Consider the following 25,556-nt stretch of genomic DNA (forward strand, 5'->3'; position numbering starts at 1 on the left):
ATGTCGATATACTACTTGGAGGGTCAACAGCCATCTTCCAACCATGAGAATAGAAATTCCTATACCCAGGATAGTAGACAAGTAAGGAGGAGCCGGTTCCTTGATGACATCATGAGTTGTTGCATCAGTCTTGGACTGCCAAGCTTTGGAGTAATTGTATAAACCACTATCAGTCAAGTTTTCTTTTTTGTATTAACAAAACTTATTCCTAATGCAACAAATATGATGAGTATTATAACAGAGGTACAAACTATAAGTTTTGACAGAACCAAAGAGAAAATGATGTGAGAGAAGGGAAAATCTAAGTCTATACACATGAAAGTGTCTAATACGTGGTCAACATTCATGACCAAGGATTAATCAGGACACCTGCCTCAAGGAGTCATTCTCTGTTTAACAAAATGCAAGATGTTTGCATTTAAAATTTCACAGAAAATTATATTCTTTCCACCATCACAACCATCACCACCATTTTTCTTCCTCACAAAACACAATGTTGGTCACAGTGGCATCTCAAAAAGCTTCAGTCTGATTTTTTATTATATATTATATAGTGCTTCTCTGCTGGCTCAGTGGTAAAGAATCTGCCTGCAATGCAGGAGACGAGGGTTCAATCCCTGGGTCAGGAAGATCCCCTGGAGGAGGAAATGGCGACCCATTCCAGTATTCTTGCCAGGAGAATCCCATGGACAGAGGAGCCTGGCGGGCTACAGTCCATGGGGTTCCAAAAGGGCAGGACATGACTTAGAATCTAAATAACAACATAAACTATATATAATAAATTGTGCTGCTAAATCGCTTCAGTCGTGTCCGACTCTGTGCGACCCCATAGACGGCAGCCCACCAGGCTCCATCCCTGGGATTCTCCAGGCAAGAACACAGGAGTGGGTTGCCATTTCCTTCTCCAATGCATGAAAGTGAAAAGTGAAAACGAAGTCATGTCCGACTCTTAGCGACCCCATGGACTGCAGCCTACCAGGCTCCTCCGTCCATGGGATTTTCCAGGCAAGAGTGCTGGAGTGGGTTGCCATATTTATATAATAAATACACATATATAAAAGATACATTATATATGTAGATATAGTTTTTAAAATTTAAATACTTAAAAATTTAGATTCATAATGAGAAAGAATGGCATTTTGACAGGAAAATGTGAGTTCAGAGAACCCTTGTCTTAAAGGCACAGAGGTATAAATGCCAGTGGAATGTAAGGGAAAACTCTTGAAGCATGTGGTGGGAAGCTGTGAGTATTAGGGAAGATGAGGTTGGAGAGTTAGGACACTGTATCCTGAACCAAGGCACTTGGCCTTCACCTTCTGTTGAGAATGAGCCCCTAATATAGTAAGTAATGAGGTATACTGGCTCTGGATTTGGACAAACCTGGGTCTGAAGTCCAGCTCCCTCATAAACCAAATTTCTTAGCCTCTTTGTAAGGACTTCCCTGTCCAAAAAATGGAGACAAGAGTACTTCCAACCATGCACATGGTAGGCATTCAACAGTACTGGTTATTATCCACTCATACTCTTCCTTCCTAATTATCATACATCTCTAAGATTCTTTTCGCTTTTCCTATTAAAGCAGAATGAAGTCTCCCCAGTCTTGAAGAACTGACAACATAATCCCACTGACTTTCTTTGATCATGCTTTTAACGTCTTTCTTTCAAGGCCAACTTCTTGATTAGGGGGTGTAACACTCACTACTGCCATTTCTTCACCTTTCTCATGAGTAGAATTCCATAACAACTCCTGAGCAGTAATATAAATGCTATAAAATGTGGGGATAAATATCTTTTCCATAGGGGATATTTAGAGTTTTGGCCAGCCACACATCTTTCTCCACCGTTTTTGGTAAGAGCACACTAATTTTCTCTTGTGGAATCCGCGCCTCCTCTATTCCCTCTCTGTTCGGTTCACGTGAGACTGTTATGCTACCCTTCCCAATCCCCATGCTCCCCCAGTGCTCTAGAAATGGGGACATGCTTGGCCAATGAGGGAACCTCTTTTCTGGTGACCTTGACAGGTTCAGGCATGAACATGTGACCCATACCTGGCAAATGAGAGTCAGACTTAGAGTGTTTACTGGAGCCATTAAGAGCTTTCTTTCTGTTGGGGTTACTAAGCCTAGACTTGCTGATGACAATCCTTGGTACAAAAGCCTTCTAAAGTATGAAGTAATTAGCCACAAGGCAAAGCAGGGTCTTATTATGGAAAGTCAAAAAGAGAAAGCTCTAAATTAACAATCACACTGTTGATGCATCTGGGAGCAGCTGCTTTTCAGTTAGGTGAGCCAATAAATTTCTTACCAGCTGGGTTTCTGAAACTTGCCACCAGTTAAGTTCTCAGTAAAAATTTTCATACCTGAATTGGCCTTGAAGGAGCCCCTGTATACTAACAGGTGATTAGAAAGATGATTTTACATTTTCATGAAAATGAAAAGAAAAAAAATGTATGTGGAAATATTTTAAAAGGCATTAAAATATACTGTACAGCTTAGGGGTTTTCTTTAAAGATAATGTTAAAAGAAATAAAAATTTATCATTTAATAAAATAAGTATCCATTACTCAGAAAATTCTTCACTTTCACTTTTAACTTTCATGCACTGGAGAAGGAAACGGCAACCCACTCCAGTGTTCTTGCCTGAGAATCCCAGGGACGGCGGAGCCTGGTGGGCTGCCGTCTATGGGGTTGCACAGAGTTGGACACGACTGAAGTGACTTAACAGCACTCAGAAAATTAAGTGAAATGTTTTCTTTTTTAATGATACTAATTAAATGAAATAGTTAAAGGACCTTAATTTCTTTTTAATATTTACTTATTTATTTGGCTGCTCTGGGTCTTAGCTATGGCACTCAGGATTTTTGATCTTTAGCTGTGGGCATGCAAACTCTTGGTCGTGGCATGTGGAATCTAGCTCCCAGACCAGGGATGGAACCCAGGCCCTCTGCATTGGGAGCGCGGAGCCTTAGCCACTGGATCACCAGGGAAGTCCCCCTAACTATTTTTTTTTAAATTGTGTTCATGGAAGTCTTTAAAAGTCTTTGGGCCCAGTGAAGTTTCAAGAGAGCTATTTAGAATTCATCTGAGATGCTGGGAGTCTGAAATGGAAAAATTTTAAAGTGAGGAAATATGGAGAAACAAGATGGCTTCTCAAGGCTTCCCAAATGGCTCAGTGGTAAAGAATCCACCTGCCAATACAGGAGCCTCAAGAGACATGGGTTTGATCCCCAGGTTGGGAAGATTCCCTGGAGGAGGAAATGGCAAATTAATCCAGTATTCTTGCCTGGAAAATCCTGTGGACAGAGGAGCTTGGCAGGCTACAGTCCATGGGGTCACAAAGAGTTGGACACGACTGAAGTGACTAAGCATGCACATATGCAGATGGCTTCTAAGTAACTCAAAGTCGTTCATAGTTTGATGGAATAAGAAAAGTTGGAAAGGCCTTTGGAAATTACCTTGTCCGATCTCTTTCATATTTAAATAAGAAAATTAAAACCTAGAGAAGCTAAAAAATTTTCGTTAATGAATACAGCTAGTATCTACCAAGCTCCATAGAAAAGCGATAAAAATTTGTGAAATGCGATAGTTCTTTAATCTGTATCTCTGACTTTATGTCATTTCTACCAAATCACTGCATTATTCTACTCATATATATCCAGTTTATTATAACTTTGAAAACACATTTTATAAGTTAATAAAAATATTTCAACGTTCTATCATATTATGTTCAGCTTTACTTTTTTCCAATGTTATAAATGTTACAAACAAATTTTTTACTAATCCATTTAAATTGCACACCATTGGTAACAAAATAAATAATATAAGAACTTTTATTTAACTCTCTTGACAAATATTGTTTATATATTTTGAATGATCAGTTAACTGGCAGGTGACAACTTGCCCTTAAACATGTCTTAAGATTTTAAGAATTAAGGAACTTCCATTTAAAAAATTCAGTTCAAATGAGATGCTTTGAGAGATTTTTGTATATCACAGAATCACACTGAGAACTAGAAAGGCAAGGTACACTTTAGATAAATACTAAAAGGTCCCACACACAGAAAAACACGTTTTTTTCCTGTTTCTCAATTGGGATTTTGCTTTATTCAGACTGATACACAATCTGTAAACCATAGTAGAAAAACATACATTTTTCATCAAATGGTAAAATTTTATAAATTTCATAAATTCAGCAAAAAATGTTAATCAACTTTTTCTGTCTCAAATACAGGTTTCAGTAGAAGAATGAGGCATGCCCTAAGCCCAGGGTCATGACTGTTAGGAGCACTGTGACTGCCCACTTATTTGTAGGTTAGCAGGTGAAAGTATTTTCTAAAAACACATGCAAAGGCTATTGGCTACTCATGTCTCTCTTTAGAAAGTGAAAGTGTTAGCTGCTCGGTCGTGTCCAGTTCTTTGTAATCCCATACACTGTAGCTCGCCAGGCTCCTCCGGTGGGGTATCTAGCCCCTTCTCTAGGGGATCTTCCCAACTTCAAACTCCAGGCCTCCCACACTGCAGGCAGATTCGTTACCATCTGAACCATCAGGGAAGCCCTCTCTTTAGCATGCCCAGTATACAGAATTTCCTCCAGGACTGATGCACATACTCAGAAACTATGTTAGTTTACTTTGAGCTTTATTTTCCAGTATTAGGCACATATGCCACCAAAATTACAGAACTGTGGATTTCAAAGGAACAACATCTTTAGTTGTTCCTCCAAACTTGAGAGGAAACTGAAGATTAAGAATAGTAGATCAAGAATATGAACAGTACTGTCTGTTAACAGTAGTTGCCTTTGGGGAAGGAAATGGAATTGTTGGAATTTAATTTTTATTCTGCTTCTTTATTGTATTTTTACAATAAGATTTTAAAATGCAATTTAAAACACATTTTAAAAGAATTTGTGCAATTCTTAGAGCTTTAGAGAAAAGAAAATGGTACAACTTCCCTTGGTAATAATATGTTTCATAGATAGAATCTGGTCATTTGATTTTAGGTAACTTAATCCCACCTACCACAATATAAGGTAATTTTTTTTTTTCCTGCAGTTTTCAAAGAAGATGAGGAAACTGCCTAGATTCCTCTACAGCAGTTTTCAAGTATTTCTGAGGTCAGAGATCCTTTATCAAATGAAACCTTATCATGAAGTCCAATAAATGGGATAGATAAAAGTGGCGTTGAAGGAGCTCTGTCCTCTCCCCCTGGTTCTTCCTGGCAAGTGAAGCACACTTTGAAAGCCACTCTGAAAATACACTTTCATATACACAAAGAGGTTTGTTAAATCGGTCTTTTTTTTCAGGTTATCGTGTTAATATAAATGTTTAGAAGTACTTTCTATAATATTTCAGAAAAAATAAAAGAGCTTTCAACTTGCAAATGTCCACAGGTTCATGCTCAAATAAAATACACTTACTGCTATCAACTGAATTACTGCTGAAAAATCATTACATGGATAAAGACTGGTTGTTCTTGCTATTTTCTGTCTGCGGTATGGACAGGCCAACATTATGTTGAGAATCTACATATACTGCTGGAGTACTCTATATGTTGTATTCATGCATTTGAAAAAGTATTTCTATTCACTAAGTACTCTATAATGATTATCATAAAAATCTACCTTTGGCGTTCCACCCATTTATGTGTTAAAAGTATAGAGTCTCCATCTCATACAGTATTTCTATGTAGAACACATCGAAACTTTCTAATTTCTGGACTCTGCTAACCAACTCTGATCTAATGTTCATTTCTCATCAGTAAGAAGCTCAGATCAAGTGAAAAGAAGGGCTTAAAATGTCGTTGCCAATTACTGAAAAGACTGTGAATATCTCCTTGAATAAGAACTCCCTTATTATGCCAAAACCAATACAATATTGTAAAGTAATTAGCCTCCAATTAAAATAAATAAATTTGTATTTAAAAAAATAAAAAAGAATTAAAAAAAAGAGACTGATACAAAGGAAAAAAAAGAGAAAGTATTAAGTGTGCTAACCACATAGACCAATTTATCAAAGGAAAACAGCTACTATTCTGTTTGGTTAACTGATAGGGTGACTTGACTGAAACATCATGAAATAATGTTATTACTTCTGATAAGGAATAAAGGGAAATTATCCCTGGGGAAGAAGGAATCTGATATCTGCTGCTCTTTTTAAAAAATTCTTCCACCCAAGGGCAAATATATTTAATTGAAAGTTTAAAATATTACTTTTAGGCTTACTAAAATAAAAATCTCCAGACACTAATCTCCCCAAGTGTGGCAACATGACTTATCACTTACCTAAGAGCCACTGCTCAGGTATGCCTGTGGATCCCTTCCCCACCCTAGGAATAAATTATGACTGGTCTAAATCAGCCTGTTACATCAGGCCTCTTTGCCAGCTGTTGGTTTAGGACAGAGTATGATTCATTTCTTACCAATGAAAGTTGTGGGCAAAGCTGTTGGGGACTATTGGATAAGAGTCTCCTTCCTGATATAAAGGCAGAGAGGCCAGGGAAGAACGCCTTTCTCCTTTTGTCTTGTCTTGTGTGTGTGTGTGTGTGTGTGTGTGTGTGTGTGTTAGGGGGGAGGATGAAGCTGTGGATGGGTGACTGTGTTTCTTAGAATTTTAGCAGCCATGATTTACCCATGAAGAAAAAGTCAAGATTAGTTCAGCAGTGGCCACAGGGCTGGAAAAGGTCAGTTTTCATTCCAATCCCAAAGAAAAGCAATGTTAAAGAATGCTCAAACTACCACACAATTGCACTCATCTCACATGCTAGCAAAGTGATGCTCAAAATTCTCCAAGCTAGGCTTGAACAGTACGTGAACTGAGAACTTCCAGATGTTCGAGTTGGATTTAGAAAAGGTAGAGATCAAATTGCCAACATCTATTGGATCACAGAAAAAGCAAGAGAATTCCAGAAAACATCTACTTCTGCTTCATTGACCTTGCTAAAGCCTTTGACTGTGTGGATCACAATAAACTGTAGAACATTCTGAAAGAGATGGGAATACCAGACCACCTGACCTGCCTCCTGAGAAATCTGTATGCAGGTCAAGAAGCAACAATTAACCAGACATGTAACAACGGACTGGTTCCAAATTGGGAAAGGAGTACATCAAGGCTATACATTGTCACCCTGCTTATTTAACTTATATGCAGAGTACATCATGAGAAATGCTGGACTGGATGAAGCACAAGCTGGTATCAAGATTGCCGGGAGAAACATCAATAACCTCAGATATGCAGATGATACCACCCTTATGGCAGAAAGTGAAGAGGAACTAAAGAGCCTTTTGATGAAAGTGAAAGAGGAGAGTGAAAAAGCTGGCTTAAAACTGAACATTCAGAAAACTAAGATCATGGCATCCGGTCCCATCACTTCATGGCAAATAGATAGGGAAACAATGGAAACGGTGACAGACTTAGTTTTTTTGGGCTCCAAAATCACTGCAGATGGTGACTGCAGCCATGAAACTAAGACTCTTGCTCCTTGGAAGAAAAGCTACGACAAAGCTAGACAGCATATTAAAAAAACAGAGACATTACTTTACCAACAAAGGTCTGTATAGACAAAGCTATCGTTTTTCCAGTAGTCATGTGTGGATGTGAGAGTTGGACCACAAAGAAAGCTGAATGTCAAAGAACTGATGCTTTTAAACTTTGGTGTTGGAGAAGACTCCTGAGAGTCTCTTGGACAGCAAGGAGATCCAACCAGTCCATCCTAAAGGAAATCAGTACTGAATATTCATTGGAAGGACTGATGTTGAAGCTGAAGCTCCAACACTTTGGCCACCTGATGTGAAGAAATGACTTATTGGAAAAGACCCTGATGCTGGGAAAGATTGAAGGCGGGAGGAGAAGGGGATGACAGAGGATGAGATGGTTGGCTGGCATCACCCAGTCAAAGGACATGAATTTGAGCAAACTCCGAGAGTTGGTGATGGACAGGGAAGTCTGGTGTGCTGCAGTCCATGGGTCACAAAGAGTTGGACATGACTGAGCAACTGAACTGAACTGACTGAGCTCATAGAAAGCAACCTGGATCCTGATATCAATGTGCTACAAACCCTGGATCCACTTACCTTCATATATCTCATCATATGAGAAAAGAAGCTAGTATTTTTTTTTTATATTTATTAAACTAGATGATTTCTTTTTTTTTCCTTCTTTTTTTTTTTCTAATTTTATTTTATTTTTAAACTTTACATAATTGTATTAGTTTTGCCAAATATCAAAATGAATCCGCCACAGGTATACATGTGTTCCCCATCCTGAACCCTCCTCCCTCCTCCCTCCCCATACCATCCCTCTGGGCCGTCCCAGTGCACCAGCCCCAAGCATCCAGCATCGTGCATCGAACCTGGACTGGCAACTCGTTTCCTACATGATATTTTACATGTTTCATTGCCATTCTCCCAAATCTTCCCACCCTCTCCCTCTCCCACAGAGTCCATAAAACTGTTCTATACATCAGTGTCTCTTTTGCTGTCTCGTACACCGGGTTATTGTTACCATCTTTCTAAATACCGTATATATGCGTTAGTATACTGTATTTATGTTTTTCCTTCTGGCTTACTTCACTCTGTATAATAGGCTCCAGTTTCATCCACCTCATTAGAACTGACTCAAATGTATTCTTTTTAATGGCTGAGTAATACTCCATTGTGTATATGCACCACAGCTTTCTTATCCATTCATCTGCTGATGGACATCTAGGTTGCTTCCATGTCCTGGCTATTATAAACAGTGCTGCGATGAACATTGGGGTACACGTGTCTCTTTCCCTTCTGGTTTCCTCAGTGTGTATGCCCAGCAGTGGGATTGCTGGATCATAAGGCAGTTCTATTTCCAGTTTTTTAAGGAATCTCCATACTGTTCTCCATAGTGGCTGTACTAGTTTGCATTCCCACCAACAGTGTAAGAGGGTTCCCTTTTCTCCACACCCTCTCCAGCATTTATTGCTTGTAGACTTTTGGATCGCAGCCATTCTGACTGGTGTGAAATGGTACCTCAGAGTGGTTTTGATTTGCATTTCTCTGATAATGAGTGATGTTGAGCATCTTTTCATGTGTTTGTTAGCCATCTGTATGTCTTCTTTGGAGAAATGTCTATTTAGTTCTTTGGCCCATTTTTTGATTGGGTCATTTATTTTTCTGGAGTTGAGCTGTAGGAGTTGCTTGTATATTTTTGAGATTAGTTGTTTGTCGGTTGCTTCATTTGCTATTATTTTCTCCCATTCTGAAGGCTGTCTTTTCACCTTGCTAATAGTTTCCTTTGATGTGCAGAAGCTTTTAAGGTTAATTAGGTCCCATTTGTTTATTTTTGCTTTTATTTCCAATATTCTGGGAGGTGGGTCATAGAGGAGAAGCTAGTATTTTTGAAGACAGCTTTGGCTGAATATCCTGATACTCAGCCAAAAACATCCTAACCAATACAACAGGTGACTGTTGCAGAGCCAGCTTTGAGAAGCTCAGGAAAGGAGCAGTGATGGGGAACCTTTGGCCTATACATGTCTCCCTGCCTTCTTGATCTTCATAGAGGACAAGCACTGCCTTTGTATTATTGAAATTTCTCAAAAAATATCTAGAAACAGCATTTCAATAGCTAAAAATCAGAGCCAAGTTTTTTAGCACCATTTTTTTTGTCATTAGAGATTACATAGCTTGTCATTTTATATATTTTTTTCTGTCCTATCCCTGAAGTTTAGTTGTAATATTTGAATACTGAATTTTAAAAAGTTAGGTTTACAAACATTTTATTGTTTTCTAAACTTCTACTCATGAAGTAAATAAAACAAGAGCAACAAAAACACCACTACCATCGCTGTCTAAGGTTTTATATTTTACTTTCTCTACTTGGTAAAGTTCTATTAGTCATTCTCATAACTCAAATGTCACCTTCCCGATCAGTATTTCCTAACTTCATATAGACTAACTCTGTCCCTTTTTCGCCCTGAGGACTCATTCATTCATTCAACAAACATTTATTAAGCTCTTATTGTGTTGTAGTCCTTGTTTTGGGGATTTGAAATGTAAATTGTTCCTATACTCAAAGGTTGCTACCTAGTCAGAGAATGACAATTCATTTCCTAGGCAACCATAATGGAGTGTGGTAAGTTTTGATTTTAGGCACATGGGTTAAGCAACCCCATCTTTTCACAATGAGTGAAGTTCATCAGACTTTCACTGGGTCTCTATGGTGTGTAAAGCACTGAGATATTAAGATGACTTAGACGCAGTCTCTTCTTCTTAAGAAAGGGACAAAGATTGCTATGTGCTCACCAAACCTGTTTCTTTTGCTGCCTGGGCACACAGATAGCTGACATTTCCCAGCCTCCCTTGCAGGTCAGTTTGGCAAGTCCCCGAGTCTGGCAAGGGGATATGGGCATCAATGATGTATTGTACTTCCATTGCTGTAAGAAATTTCCCATGTAATCCTCCACATGTTCTCTCTTTTCCTGTCCATTTCCTAGAAACTAAGGACTCCAAGGCCTTAGGGGATTGCAAAGCCATAATATAAAGAGTTAGAGTTCCTGAATCACTGAGTAGAAGGCCACCAGCTGAACATCTGGCTAGATTTTATATGAGTAAGAATTAAGTTTCTACTGTGTTAAGTTACTGAGGTTTTTGAGATTATCTGTTATAGCAGTGGGTGCCACCTTAAGGTCATTTAATTATAACGTAAGACGTGCAGGCATAGAGTTAAACAGGGGAGAGGAGATACTGCCCTGCTTGGCTCATACTTGAATCAAGCCTTGAAAAATGACTTAATCTCGTAAAGAAAATAAAGACCATCATAGGCAGAGGAAACGCATGATTAAAGGATAAGGGGTGAAAAGAAAATTACATATAGGGAAGTTTGCGCACACCAATGCCAACGAGAGCATAATGAGCATAATATGCAAAATATAGAGTGGTCAGAGGAAAATCGACATGAAAGCCCTGAATGTGAATCCTTGTGTGAATTAATGAATCCTCCTAATTGGGCTATTTGGGGCGAGTTACTCAGTCAATCTGGATCATTTTCTTCATCTGCAAAATGGTGACAATGCCTATGTCGCAGAAAATCTTAAACCAGTACTAAGTACATCATGGAGTCCCCCAAATTCCCCTAGTACTTTATCTTTCCAAGATTTTCCTATAATCTTATAGGAAAGCAGCACACATGTACCATGCTGAAGAGCACAGATAAGAGACACTAGTAAACTCACACCTTTCATTCCTCCTTGTGAACTACAGAAACATAAATAATAGATTCCTAAAAAAAAACCACAAAGAGCTTTCATTTGTATTGGCCAGATATACTTAATAGCTTTATGCACGCATGCGTACCAAGACGTTTCAGTCATGTCTGACTCTTTGTGACCCTATGGACTGTAGCCTGCCAGGCTCCTCTGTCCATGGGATTTTCTAGGCCAGAATACTGGAGTGGGTTGTCATGCCTTCCTCCAGGGGATCTTCTAGATCCAGGGATCGAACCATAGTCTCTTACCTCTCCTGCATTGGCAGGTGGATTCTTCACCACTAGTGCCACCTGGGAAGCCCTAACAGCTCTATAAGGCTGTTAAAAGCTCTTCAGAACTTAACCACAATTGCACCCTCCTTAGCATGCATCACCCATGACTACAAAGAATGCTCCCTCATTACACAAGTGCATATACAGGTAGCTCCATGTCCCCACACACCATCTTCCTATGCTTTATGTGACCAAAGATGTAAATTCTTTTCCCCCAGAGGAAAAATCTATCATTAGGGTTTGTGTGCCAACCAAGAACCAGTGCAGTCACTCAGTTGTGTCTGACTCTTTGTGACCCCATGAATCACAGCACGCCAGGCCTCCCTGTCCATCACCAACTCCCGGAATTCACTCAAACTCACGTCCATCGAGTCGGTGATGCCATCCAGCCATCTCATCCTCTGTCATCCCCTTCTCCTCCTGCCCCCAATCCCTCCCAGCATCAGCATCTTTTCCAATGAGTCAAGTCTTCGCATGAAGTGCCCAAAGTACTGGAGTTTCAGCTTTAGCGTCAGTCCTTCCAAAGAACACCCAGGGCTGATCTCCTTCAGAATGGACTGGTTGGATCTCCTTGCAGTCCAAGGGACTCTCAAGAGTCTTCTCCAACACCACAGTTTAAAAGCATCAATGCTTTGGTGCTCAGCTTTCTTCACAGTCCAACTCTCACATCCATACATGACCACTGGAAAAACCATAGCCTTCACTAGACGGACCTTTGTTGGCAAAGTAATATCTCTGCTTTTGAATATGCTATCTAGGTTGGTCATAACTTTGCTTCCAAGGAGTAAGCGTCTTTTAATTTCATGGCTGCAGTCACCATCTGCAGTGATTTTGGAGCCCCCAAAAATAAAGTCTGACACTGTTTCCACTGTTTCCCCATCTATTTGCCATGAAGTGATGGGACCGGATGCCATGATCTTTGTTTTCTGAATGTTGAGCTTTAAGCCAACTTTTTCACTCTGCTCTTTCACTTTCATCAAGAGGTTTTTGAGTTCCTCTTCACTTTCTACCATAAGGGTGGTATCATCTGCACATCTGAGGTTATTGATATTTCTCCCGGCAATCTTGATTCCAGCTTGTGCTTCTTCAAGCCCAGGGCTTCTCATGATGTACTCTGCATATAAGTTAAATAAGCAGGGTGACAATATACAGCCTTGACATACTTCTTTTCCTATTTGGAACCAGTCTGTTGTTCCATGTCCAGTTGTCCACGTGTAGAGTCTTCTCTTGTGTTGTTGGAAGAGGGTGTTTGCTATGACCCAAGAACCAGTGGTCTCCCAATTATCAACAGGACTAGAGGGGACTTCCCTGGTGGTCAGGTGGCTAAGACTCCACACGCTCCCATTGTAGGGGGCCTAGGTTTGATACCTGGTCAGGGAACTACACCCCACATGCAGCAATTAGGAGTTAGCATACAGCAACTAAAGATCCAGCATGTCTCAACTAAGACCCGGCGCAGTCTAACAAATAAATATAAAATAAAATAATCTTCATATAAACAAACAAACAAAATAACAGAACTAAAGAACCAGATAGTGAGCAATCCCTTGTTACATAACATACTCTGAGAATGTTTTAAATGAAGAAATGTTTTACCTTATACTTGTCAAATAAGAGACTTCAGAGATAGTCTGTTCTATGGGTAACAAACTCAAGTTCCTTCAGGGGCCAACTCAAATATGCGGTTCTGTAGAAACAAGAGAGAACAGGGTCCAACTGAAGGCATTAAAATCACTGTCAGCCCCTGGATCTCATCTCATGGTTTCATTCCCCATCTAAAGAAACTGAAGAGATTAGGTTCGGGTGACTTTTGGAGGCTACATAGCAAACATATTATGCAGGGTTGAGCGGAAAACAGAAACCATGCCAAGTTATTTTAAGCCAAAAGAGATTTTATAGAAAGAATTAGGTGACTTGGCGAAAGGCTAGAGATTGTTGAAAGGGCTACGAGTGCAGGGTCTTGGCTGGGCCTCCAGGAGCAACTTCTAGAACACCAGTGGATGAGGCACTGGGGAATACACTATTTTTGCCACTATCAGGAGAAACCGTGGAGTTCAAGAACATACTGTAGCTCTGACCCCTGAGAAGCTGGGATCTGGAAGCTTATCTGGGCAAGGAACTTAGAATCTGTTTTCTGTCACCCCGCACTGCCTCCTGATAGCCAGAAAGCTGATGATTCAATATGGCATGCTGAGACTGGTTACTCTAAGTCCGTCCCTACACCCACAGTTCTGGAAACTGGACACCAGCATCTCGTGCACCTTCTGTGCCAACATAAAAGAGCCAAAAAAATATCAGGGAGACGGTCTCTGTCTCATCTCTGCCTCCGAGATCTCAGACAAGCCATCCAGAAGTCTAATTCACATCCAGAACTCTAAATGGACCAAAGTCTGAGAAATGTTTTCAGCTTCCCAGTTTCTCCTGTACAGGAAGGAATGCTAGCAGCAGGTAGGAATGAATGCAAGCGCCAAACCTCCATACCCAGCACAGCAGCTTTCTGTGTAGGCCCAGGAATCAGACCTCCACCACTGACCTGTCCCCACTTACCCTATCATACCTTCTATGGAAACCCCCCAAAAGCAAAAATCTAGTAAATAGGGCTGTAATTCTAAAGACCTTACGCTAAAAAATATGTGAACGGGTCATTTTATTTACATCATTAGGTACAGGGTAAATCACACTACCTAATTTAATTGTTATATTAAGTATACTGTATATTCTTAATATTATATATTCTTGTATATTCTGACCCATTGGATTTTGAGCTCCTGAATGGCAGAAACTGTATTTAATTCATATTTGTATCTCCTGTCCCCAGGTCTGCTCGGCCCAGAGAAGATGCACAGGCATTTGCTGAATTGAAGTTTTACTCTTGACTCACTAATAGAAACAGTAAACCAGAATTTCATGAGCTACAGTATAGCAGCGATAGTATCAGGAGGCGGTCCCGCTACAGAGGCATGGGGAAAGGGGGTTTTCATCTTTCAAAGTAATCAGAGGTAGATCTGGCTAAGCAAGGTACCTGCTCTGTCTCTGTCCACGGGTGTTCTGGATTTCTCGATGGGATGCTCAAGTTAGTGGTGTCTTCCCGCTTAGTCTTTTGGGGCAACAAAACACACCAGAGTCCAGCGTGAGATTACAAGGATGCCATAAGAAGCTGATGCCTGATAAGTAAAATACAGCCCCAGACTCAGCGTGAGCTCTGAGCGGGGGCTTATTTATATTCCCCAATCAGCAGGATCTGATTAGTCTCAGCACATCAGGGGGGCTAACCTAGGTTAGCACTCCCGACAACGTCTAGTGGATCTGAGAACAAAATCAAACAAGAAAAACTTACTCCAATAACAACAACGGTAGACAGACACACACAGCCAGCCAGCCAGCCAGCAGCCTCCACGCCGCATACAATCAGAAGGCGCTGGGCGCTCGGCCTCGCACAAAGCTGCAGCCGCGACGCCGCTTTAATTTACACTCACTGCCCTCCAGGGGGTACTCACCTCGAGCTCTCCGGCTCCGGCACCCGGCTCAGCCTGGCAGATTAGAAAAGGGGCTCGCAGGTCTGCGGGGGAGCCCGGTGGAGCGGCTTTCCTGGTGGCGCATCGCCCCAGGCGGCGCCGGAGGCTGCAGTTATTTCAGATAGAGGGGCGCGCGGCCCCGCCCACCCACGCCCTCCCCGCCGGTGGCGAGGGCGGTCCCGGGAACTAGGCCGGGCACCCGCTGGGTGGACCCGGCTGGGAGCCCGCTTGGGTTGGGGTTCAGGAGCGGCCGCTCCAGGCGTCCTCCGCGGGTTTGGGGCCGCCGGGCGCGGATGCACGGCTTTGCTCTGGCCCCGGAGAACCGCAAGTCCACCCGCCGGGACCCAGGAGCGGCGCCGTGCGTTTGGAGGCCTGGCTGGCCCCTGGAGACCAGGCGATCGCCTCTCCCTGGGAAGCCACGGGTTGGCGGCCCAGCGTGCGCCGACCCCAGCGATGACGAGTTCCTGGGCGAGGACGCGCAGCGCTGCCGTTCGCAGAGTCGGGAGTGCGGCCCGCGCAACCTATTGCTGGCTTAACATTCACATCTACATTCTGGATTTTCACTCCACCTTTTTAGTTGTGTTGTTTAGAAGTGTCTTCTCAGGTGAGGCGGGTGGACCTCTGTTCAGATGACCGATTAAGTGAATGAAAGACTTGTCCTTTCCCTTTTTATGGCTTAACACTTGCCCTTCTTGCTGTGTTGTTTTAGATTTTTACGTTCCAAATCAGCATCCATTTAATTCTGCCTTCTATTTCCATGTCTTCCTTTCCTCTATCTTTTCCTCCCCCTTCTCTTTCACCTAATTGTGTATATATGCGCCTATGCCCCTTTCAGGGTAATTTTTATTTCTTTCAGAAATAAAATTGTCTTACCCGTTTTCCCCTCCTTTAAGCAACGGCCAATTTTAGTCTCCAACAGCCAGAAATCATTCATTCTCCTTTCTTAGGACCTCACTTTCGGAGAAAGGGATGAACCTAGATTCCATCTAATAAGCATCTAAAGTGACTATATTCCTAAACGAACTCCTACTCTCTGAAAGCTTGCACGTTTCCTGTGACACCCAGCTTCCTCAGCACAGGAATGAAATATATTTTCCCATTTCTTTCAATTGCATGATCATTGATGTGTCACCCAATTTGATTAGCACAGCTTTGGAGAACATTGAACTTTTGGACTAGTTTTTTGCTTTTTTATTGTTTATAATGTTCTATAGTTTACAGTTGTGAGTTTCCCTGGTGGCCCAGTGGTAAAGAATCTGCCTGCAATGCAGGAGACACAGGTTCAATCCCTGGGTGGGGGCGATTCCCTGGAGGAGGGTCTGGCAACCACTCCAGTGTTCTTGCCGGGGAAATCCCATGGACAGAGGAGCCTGGCAGGCTGCAGTCCATGGGGTCACAAAGAATCGGACAGGCCTTAACAACTGAGTAGGCATGCATGCTTATAGTTATCTCTGAGAAAAATTCTGAGGGAGAATTTGTTAATATTTAGAATCCATTTTGTAGTATTCATCATGTATTTATTTAGAATTCATGTTTTCATAGCTTACATATATATGTATACTGACTCAGAGCATTAAGTATAGTTCATAACATACTTAAAAGCTTCAGTGTTCCATTACTTCACTTGATAATAAGTTATAACATTCTGATTACATTACATCAAAAGAAACCCAAGTCATTTGGCACAATTCTGTAATTTTACAAAGCAGAAAACTAAAATCGTAGATAAATTGGATGACCTGGGGTCTCGGTAAAAAAACCAAGCTATACGTGCTCCAGTAGTGGGATACCTGGACCAGACCGCTAAGGCAAATCTTATCATCAGTGGACTCTTCAGACAGGCTAGTCAAAATACCTGGACCAGACCGCTAAGGCAAATCTTATCATCAGTGGACTCTTCAGACAGGCTAGTCAAAATACCTGGACCAGACCGCTAAGGCAAATCTTATCATCAGTGGACTCTTCAGACAGGCTAGTCAAAATACCCTTTGCTCTCAGGTTTAACTCACCCTCATCAACTGCATGTTCTGCTTCATACATACAATTTTAACCTTTATTTAACCTGTTATTGTCCATTTCAAAATTGTCCTTGTTAATATTACAGTTATAAGACAAAAGACTAAGAATCACTGCTCATTTACTGAGATCTGTAGGTGCATCATACATATCGTTTGGCCTTCTGAGCTAACAACAAATAAAGCACAAACATAAAACTCTAAAAGAGCAAGAAAAAACTTCTCCCTACTAGTATGTTATGGAATTATTTTCTATGGATTTATATTGAAATGTTTATTTTCTTTAGTTTTATTTGTTTCTTGTTATATAATTCATTTCTATTTATTCATCCAGAAACTATTTCTAAGTTTAATGTTCTCTTATCTGCTATGTCAGAATTTGGTGAGGAAATCTATACTTAATCTAAAAATTATCCCTCAAACTGGAAATACTGTGTTAGTTAACTATATGTTTATTATGCCTATGTCAAATATTACTTTTTTTAATAAAGATTTTTTAGTTAGACTAAAAAAAGTACTAAGAAAAGTGATGGCATCCATTAAGTATAAATATCTATGATTATTTTTCTTTTACATAACAGATCAACAATATGTAGTCCTGAACCTAAAACCCTCTAGGTGTTGGTTACTGAGGCCAAACTCCTTTATACCTTTGGTGTTCATTTATAATGGTGTAAAATTTTAAAATGAGTACCCACATAGAGATCAATGCAGAACTGTACAAAAATATCTGAATGTTGGGAAATAGAAATAAAATAGAAATGAATACCGTTTAAAAAAAAAACAACTATTTTTCTTCATATTCACATTTTAATTTTTACATGCTTACAAACTGAGGCTTATTCTTAAAATATTCTTTTTTGCAGTGAGTTCATTATCTCACCAAACTACAGTGATTTCAGAACAGACTATAAAGAGATTAATGTATTTAAAGACTCAGATTCTTGTGAACAATGACATCATCAAAAGGTCTCATTTTCATTGATGTGCCGTTAACTGGAAAGAGAGGATGGGTGAGTTTTCTTCGTAAGTAGGTTAACTGTGGTCAGGAAGGGCCCACCTTCCCAGCAGGGAGACCCTGACTGAAGTCACAAACTCCAGCCTCCATCAATGATGACAGGATTCCCCGTGATGTAGGCAGACTGCAGTGGTAAAGACAAGGAGACCAAACAGTTAGCCAGGTTGTGTTTCTTCAGTTTTCCTGATTGAGACAGCTGAACAGTTTATTCTCACAGTACTAGGAAATCTCACTTAACAAAGAGCAGTTAGAAAAATCTGAATTAAATTCCAGATGATTTAAAACTGCTGAGTGTTCTCATGATCTGGGGCTAACTGGATTCTTGCTGGTGTCTGAATTAATGTCACATTCTAAGAGTGTTTGGTATCAGAATCAGAAAGTTAAAATTCTGTGATACGGAGCCATTCCCTGAATTAGGATAAAGCATAGGCTAAAATAGTGTATTTTCATTTTGAAACTCAGAAGTATTCTAAACTAGCTGAGTTTTATGCCACTAATAAACTTTTGAACATCATAAAGTGTGTCAGTCATAAAGTGGTCATGTCAATCACCAAACAGAACTTTGTTTAAAAAGATGTACACTTAGTTAATCAATATACATGGCTAATTCCAGGAACTGAATAGCACTAAATGTATTTTTTTAAATTTATGTGAATAATAATTACTATAATCTATTCACCAAGAAAACAATTTATACTAGTTTCAGACATCTAAATCTGTACAAAACTAAAGGAGTTTAAAAATTTATGGGTTTTTTTCCCATAGAATTTTTATTTTTCCAAAGAATTAAAGCTGAAGTGATTCTTGTGGTAGAGATTTAGAAATATTTTAACTTAAACCTTTGGATAATGGATAATCAAGACTCACATCTGTGCTCTTAGTTTTAAATACATCTGAAACCTAAAATAATGGAAGAGGTAGGAAGGAAAAGACATCATAACAGGAGTACAGAGTGTTGTAAAGTACAACATATGAAAACTGAGCATATAAAATATTTAGGTAAATGAATGGGTTAGTAGTCACTCTACCAAGAAACAACCCCCAGTTTCACTTAGATTTTTTAAAAGGCAGGCTGTCTGATCACATATGGACTCTTCAGGATCTTTTTAAAAGGCAAAGGTCCTTTTGTTGTGTATTTCAAGCCAGAGTGTTCCCAAATATTTGCTAACCTGGAGTTGGTGATGGACAGGGAGGCCTGGCGTGCTGCGATTCATGGGGTCGCAAAACAGTCGGACACGACTGAGTGACTGATCTGATCTGATCTGAAGCTCTGGCTAAATCAGGGCAATTTAGCTGATCAGCAGTACCCCCAGATCAAACGAGCTTTTCTGAAGACATGGATTCAGAGAAATCAAAATGGTCAATATACTGGTTCCATCACAATCTGTCCAGCAGTTTTCTCAGCTATGAAAAACTGCTACAAATAGTTCTGAGAAGTAGTCACTACTCTGTCGCTAAAACATTTCAACCTCTGCGTTTGTCACATTCACCAACTACCGGATGTGTACAAGTTTCATTCAGGAGATGCTGACTGATCAGTAACACACCTCCTTACTCCCACCTACCCCTGCTTTTCTTTTTTTAGTTTCCTGGTTGGTTATTACTCAAAGGCATAAAACACAGGGGATGTTTTCGTGCTCTATACCTTATAGGAAATATTTCTAACAAAAAAGTTTCTGTTTTCACAACTGTATGTCATTGGTGGCTCAGATGCTAAAGCATCTGCCTGCAATGCAGGAGACCCGGGTTCAATCCCTCGGTTTAGAAGATCCCCTGGAGAAGGGTGTGGCTATCCACTCCAGTATTCTTGCCTGGAGAATCTCATGGACAGAGGCTACAGTTCATGGGGTCGGAAAGAGCGAGTAACACACACATACACACACACACAAAATATACAGCAGCCAATAAGGAAGAAACTGGTTACTAAATACATGCAAAGTGGAAAGAGACAGAACTATGAATTTCCATACATGAATATAAACAAGTAAGAATTCACAGGGGCAAAAAGGAGGATGTAGGGGGATTCTTCTAAACAAATCACTAATAAAACTGAAAGCACCAGATGCTAATTCTTTGCCTCCTGGACACAAATCTGATTTACCCTTTCCCCATTTTACTTGAAGCTCTCACAATTTTGGAGGTTCACTGGTTTGATTTACATTAAGTCACTGCTTAATCATTATATTGTTTCCCAAATTGGTAATTTTTGAAAAGAATGATAAAATTGAGCCATTTAATTTTAATTAAATTGAGCAATTTGAATTTTTTTTCAATCTTTCACCGCTTCATTTGCTATCAGATTTAGCAACATGTAAAGCTGAACGAGGATAAGTTGGTGGCTGAAGTCAAAGTGGCCTTAATGTCAAGCAAATTAAGTCAGCACCTATCCCTACTTTGTAAATGCAACATCTTAGCACCTATATGTGATCACGTCCTAAATTACATTATTTTGATCAGCAAATTGTGGCCAAACGTGATTGAGGATAATGAACCCCCCAGGAGGAACAGTGCTCACTTCATCAGAGGCCAAGTACACGCAGAGCAGGGCTACTTCTTCTGCAGTTGCAAATCTTCCTGTTTTCTGTCTCTTTAGGAAATCGCTCAGTGCCTGTAACCAGAAACCATATTGGACATCAGTGATGTGAGCTGAACTATGAATGCTCCTGCAACACCTGTAGGAGGTCAAAGGCAAGAGGAATCTACAAAGGAACCACTGACTTGACTAAGTATGCATGATACAGGATACAGGACAATATCATTATTGATAATATCATTAACTGTAGACCAAACAGGACTATGGTAACTCCCAAGCTACTCAAACTATTTGTTTTATATTAAAACCTATAGACACCGTGACGGATCAGAAAGTTAGTACTAAAGAAGAGGGCATTTTTATGTTTTTTTAAAATGTGGTAAAATGCACATAATATACAATTTACCATCATAACCAAGTGTAGTGTACAGTTCAGCAGTGTTAAGTAGATCCACAGTATTGTGGCACAAGTCTCCAGAATTCTTTTCATCTTGCAAAGCTGAAACTCCATACCTATAAAACAACTTCCGACCTACTTTCTCCCACCCCCTAGCAACCACCCATCAACCTTTCTGTCTCTACGGATTTGTCTACTCTAGGTAAGGAAGCGGAATTTTTTTTTTAAACCACAGGATTTAAAAATTTAAAACAGTAGCTATACCTCTTCAGGATTTGGTCTGGCTTGTATTCTTTCTTGCAGAGATGGGGTATCAACTGTTCCTAAATAAAAGGAGGGCATTCAGCTTGGTTACTTACTTAGACTGAAAAAGAAATTGGCAATTAAACTTTAAACTTGCTTTCTGTATAATTCAATGATCAGTGAAATTTTTCTTCATGACTTGGAGTGACAATTTCTCCTCTACCTGCCTGCCCTTTTATTTAACAGTCTTATAACTTCTTTAATAATGTTTCTATGATTTTCAAAAACACAAGCTATTATTCTTTGTCATACTAGGTAGGGATTATCGGTGAAGCACCCAGCATTCCCAGGACACACTTTGGTCTCATCACATTCACATGATACTTTATGGATAACTTAAGTGGCTCTACATTTTCCTCATTATCTTGAAATTCTCATTGGTTTCAAATTCCTATTTTAACCATTGTTTCATATTTCTCACTGAAAAAAATATAACTTTAAATTATTTTAATTAAAACAAGAAAAATGACTAAAAATGTTTAAATTGTGAGCTATCAGATGTAGCAATGAAGATCCAGCACCATAAATAAATGAATTAAAAAAAAAATTTGTTTTTAAAAAAATCCCACTTAGTTCACATTCCTTACAGAACAAGTTCCCAGGCATTTTTGTTAATTTCTGTGATCTGCAAATTCTCTTTACAGAGCCTTTCTTCTGCTGACAAGACTACTCCAGGAAGACCACATGATCCTTCTAAGGTCATAAAAAAATGATCTCACGGTCATAGCCTCAGCTCCATCCTTAGACCATATTCCTGGGCGTGTCAGGGATTGGACGTTTGCTCGGAAACAATTTCTTTCTTTTGAAACTTTTTATGGGGATATAATTGATTTACAACGTTGTGTTACTTTCAGGTTTACAGCAAAGTGAGTCTGTTATACATGTACATACATCCACTCTTTTTTAGGTTCTTTTCCCTTGGAGGCCACTACCGAGTATTGAGTAGAGTTCCCTGTGCTATGCAGTAGATCCTCGGTTATCTACATCATACAGAGTAGTGTGTGTACATCAGTCCCAATCTCTCAGTTTATCTCCCTCCTTCAGAACCAGAATCTTAATTTTATTATCGTTTGCCATTTCTCTGGAAAGGCTGGGAATCTTCGAAACCTAAAAATCCTGGCTTCTTGCTGTTTAACAGCCCTGTCCTTAGCTTGTCTCTCTGCTCTCACACTTTACTGTGAGCAGGCGGAACCTTCCACAGGATGGGTGGCTGCTGCCTTGGCTATATCGCCTGGCTCATCAGGAACATTTTCCACCCTTCACAGTTACTGCAGGCAATAGTGTTGATGAAATTCTTATACCACATAATAAAAATCTCTCTCTATCCAATTTCTGATATTTTCCTCACTTGCCTCATCAACAGCCTCCTTAGAGTCCAAAATTCTACCAACGGTGTGCTCAAGACAACCTCCTCAAATTCTTGCTGCCCACTGGGGCAGATGCGCACCATATCTTACATGTGACCGGTCTTAATGACTAAGGGTTCCTTTGTGGTTCAGATGCTAAAGAATCTGCCTACTATGCGGGAGACCCGGGCTCGATCCCTGGGTCAGAGAGATCCCCTGGAGAAGGAAATGGCAACCCACTCCAGTATTTCTTGCCTGGGAAATCCCATGGACAGAGGAGCCTGGCAGGCTACAGTCCAAGGGGTTGAAGAGCTGGACACGACTGAGCAACCAACACGTGAAGGCTGAGAGGCAAGCCCAGTCCTCTCCCTCGATTCCAGCCACCTGACTCCGCCGAGTCCCCGTGCAGACTGACGCACGCTGCCATCGTCCACACCAGTCTGGTGTTGAAGTGTCGTCCATCAGTACCATCCCAGACTCTCATTCCTTGTCACATTTTCTTCTGTGACTGGCTCAGTGAGTCAAAGCTAGTTCCCTGTCCCAGACAGTGTGAGGATATATTTTCCAGCCTTCCAAAAAGTCCAGCTTTAAAACAACCACATTTTCCAAATCATTAGACATTTTATTCCACTGGGTAAATGGCACCAAGAATAGCCAACAATATCACCAGTGTGTATGTTAAAACCTAGCAAAACTGTGTCTCTCCTGTCAGATCCTCCTCTTTCTTTTCTTAAAACAACATTTGTTTATTTATTTGTTTTAGTTGTGGCACACAGCATCTTCAGTTGAGACATGTGGCATCTAGTTCTCTGACCAGGGATCAAACCTGGGACCCCTGCAATGGGAGCGCAGTGTCTTAGCCACTGGACTGCCGGGAGAGTCCTGATCCTCCTCTTGGCTAGTGTTACTTGAGTTTACCTTTCCGGTCCAAGAAAAATTAAACAGAACACTTCAATCTTGGAAATTCTGCGGCTTGAAGGTTACTTGGTAGCTTCACCCCTTTTATCTAGTAAGTCAGTGGTTTTCAACCAAGGGGAGACCATGAAGGATGCCATCAGAATCCCCTGTGTTGCTTTCCAAACCATACACAGTGCTCCCCCATCAACTCCTTCCCCGAATTCTGGTGTGCCCCTCGGGTTTGGAAAGGTCCCACGGGTCATTGTGAAATGCTTCTCCACCCCACCCACCACGAGCAGTTGTGAACTACGAAGAGAAACTTTGATTCTGGACATGCAATACTGAATTTGGTTTCAGAGAGGAAGTTGGTAATTCCTCTTCAGCACCCTGAACAGGCAGACTTCATTTTACTGCACTTTGCTTGACTGCACTTCACAAGTACTGCATTTCTTACAAATTGAAGGTCTTTGCAGTGCTTCTTTGAGCAAGTCTACTGGCAGCATTTTCCCAATAATATTTGCTCACTTCGTGTCTCTGTGTCACATTTGGTATTCTTGCAATATTTGAAACATTTTCATTATTACTGTATTCTTTTTTTTAATTAATTAATTTTTTAATTGAAAGATAACTACTTTACAGAATTGTGTTGGTTTCTACCAAACACCAACATGAATCAGCCATAGGTATACATATGTTGCCTTCCTCTTCTGTGGGAGGGAACCGCCCTCCATCTGTGATCAGTGATCTATGCTGTTACTGTTGCAAAAGGATAATGACTCACTGGAGACTCAGATGATGGTTAGCATTTTTTAGCAATAAAATGTTTTTGAATTAAGATATACACATTGTTTTCTTAGGCACACTGCTATTGCACGCTTAATAGACTGCTGTATAGTATAAACATAAATGTCCTTTCTACTAATAATAATCTCTCCTTTTCTCCTTTCCTTTACATGAGGGGCCAGCATACTTTTTAGTCAACAGTGAGAAAGTATTTTTAGCTTCGAGAACCATTTGGTCTGTTACAACTACTCAGCTTTGACTTTGGCATGAAAGCAGACTTAACCAGTACAGAAGCAAACTGGGTGAGATGTGTTCCCATAAAACTGTGTTTACAAAACAGGTGGTGAGTCAGATCTGGCCTGCAGACCACGGTTTGCCGACCCCCTCTGTATAGCATAAAGGAAGGTATTAATCCCTCCTTTTTGCCTATGGGCCACCCCAGGTGACTGACTTGCCTCAGTGGCTCCCTGTGTCCGAAGGCTCCTTCTCCTTCCTGCTGTGCTGGGAGTACAGCCTACTTTTCGCCTTTTCTCTGACAAGACCATCCTGGCCTGCTTCCAAAACACCAAGCCCAGGCCAGTTATGACTGTTAATCACAGGGTTTAGAATGGCCCCCATCCACACAAGTAGCATTTAAATACTTTGGATTTGTTGAATCAAAATGGCATCATTTGTGCTAAAGCCCATGATACCAAACCTGTATTTAATGCCTAACCTAACTGCAGTTTCAGTCTTTACCAGAAATAGAATCTTAATCAACCAGTCTGGAATTTTCTGGTCGGCACCCAGTGAGGTATCGGCCTCATGGGCCCTCTCTCCCCCCAGAGGAAGAAGAGGCAATCTGTATGATAAAATTCACGCCATCCCTTCCTCCCTAGACTGGAATAGGGCTTCCCAGGTGGCATAGTGGTAAAGAACCTGCCTGCCAATTGCAGGACATGTAAGAGACGTGGGTTCAATTCCTGGGCTGGAAAGATCCCCCTGGAGGAGGAAATGGCAACCTACTCCAATGCTCTTGCCTGGAAAATCCCATGGGCAGAGGAGCCTGGCAGGCTTACAGTCCTTAGGGTCCCAAAGAGTCGGACACGACTGAAGCAACTCAACACGAACACAGCCTAGAAAATCCTTTTCTTTTCTTTTGCCAATGACTTCCTTGCCCCATCCTCCTTTCCATAAAAACTTTCCATTTGTATAGAACTCCTTGGAGCATCCACCTAGTTGCTAAACAGGATGCCACCTGATTTATGAA

The 25,556-nt window shown here is 40.7% G+C and overlaps 3 protein-coding genes and 1 long non-coding RNA gene across 21 annotated transcripts in view; 2 read left to right on the top strand and 2 right to left on the bottom strand.

Annotated features, from left to right (window-relative positions):
• Positions 1-15,138, bottom strand: part of SLC9B2 (solute carrier family 9 member B2) — a 64,053-nt gene extending 48,915 nt beyond the window's left edge. For 3 of the 10 annotated variants that reach the window (XM_086406876.1, XM_086406882.1, XM_086406871.1), the window contains exons 1-3: positions 14,998-15,134; positions 14,523-14,806; positions 13,097-13,187 (exon numbers count right to left, since the gene is read on the bottom strand). The gene's annotated coding sequence lies outside the window, so the exon portion shown is untranslated. Of the gene's footprint in view, positions 1-13,096; positions 13,188-14,522; positions 14,807-14,997 lie in introns of all 10 variants that reach the window. The other 7 variants (XM_086406879.1, XM_086406873.1, XM_086406877.1 and 4 more) reach the window with 4 other exon arrangements.
• Positions 1-18,172, top strand: LOC147371055 (uncharacterized). Its single transcript, XM_086407341.1, has 3 exons — positions 1-81; positions 15,043-15,619; positions 17,897-18,172. The coding sequence occupies exons 1-3, from the start codon at positions 1-3 to the stop codon at positions 18,013-18,015; spliced, it is 777 nt and encodes a 258-aa protein (XP_086263467.1). The 3' UTR covers positions 18,016-18,172.
• The window catches only part of BDH2 (3-hydroxybutyrate dehydrogenase 2), a 27,518-nt gene continuing 19,782 nt past the window's right edge, over positions 17,821-25,556 (bottom strand). For 6 of the 9 annotated variants that reach the window (XR_015165762.1, XR_015165761.1, XM_086406889.1 and 3 more), the window contains 3 exons: positions 21,243-21,301; positions 20,564-20,656; positions 17,821-18,172 (listed from right to left, as the gene is read on the bottom strand). Coding sequence is in view for 7 of the 9 variants with exons in the window: in XM_086406889.1 (XP_086263015.1) it covers positions 18,119-18,172; positions 20,564-20,656; positions 21,243-21,301 (206 nt within the window). In the remaining 2 variants the exon portion in view is untranslated. Of the gene's footprint in view, positions 18,173-20,393; positions 20,657-21,242; positions 21,302-25,556 lie in introns of those variants that run through there. The other 3 variants (XM_086406886.1, XM_086406885.1, XM_086406883.1) reach the window with 2 other exon arrangements.
• LOC147371057 (uncharacterized) lies at positions 20,641-23,591 on the top strand. The gene is made up of 2 exons (XR_015165763.1): positions 20,641-20,774; positions 21,926-23,591. It is a non-coding gene; the product is annotated as an uncharacterized LOC147371057 (long non-coding RNA).

The sequence above is a fragment of the Bos grunniens genome, chromosome 6 (assembly GCF_055505025.1).
Source record: "Bos grunniens cultivar Pamir isolate PY7600 chromosome 6, Bosgru_T2T1.0, whole genome shotgun sequence".
Lineage (NCBI taxonomy): Eukaryota > Metazoa > Chordata > Mammalia > Artiodactyla > Bovidae > Bos > Bos grunniens.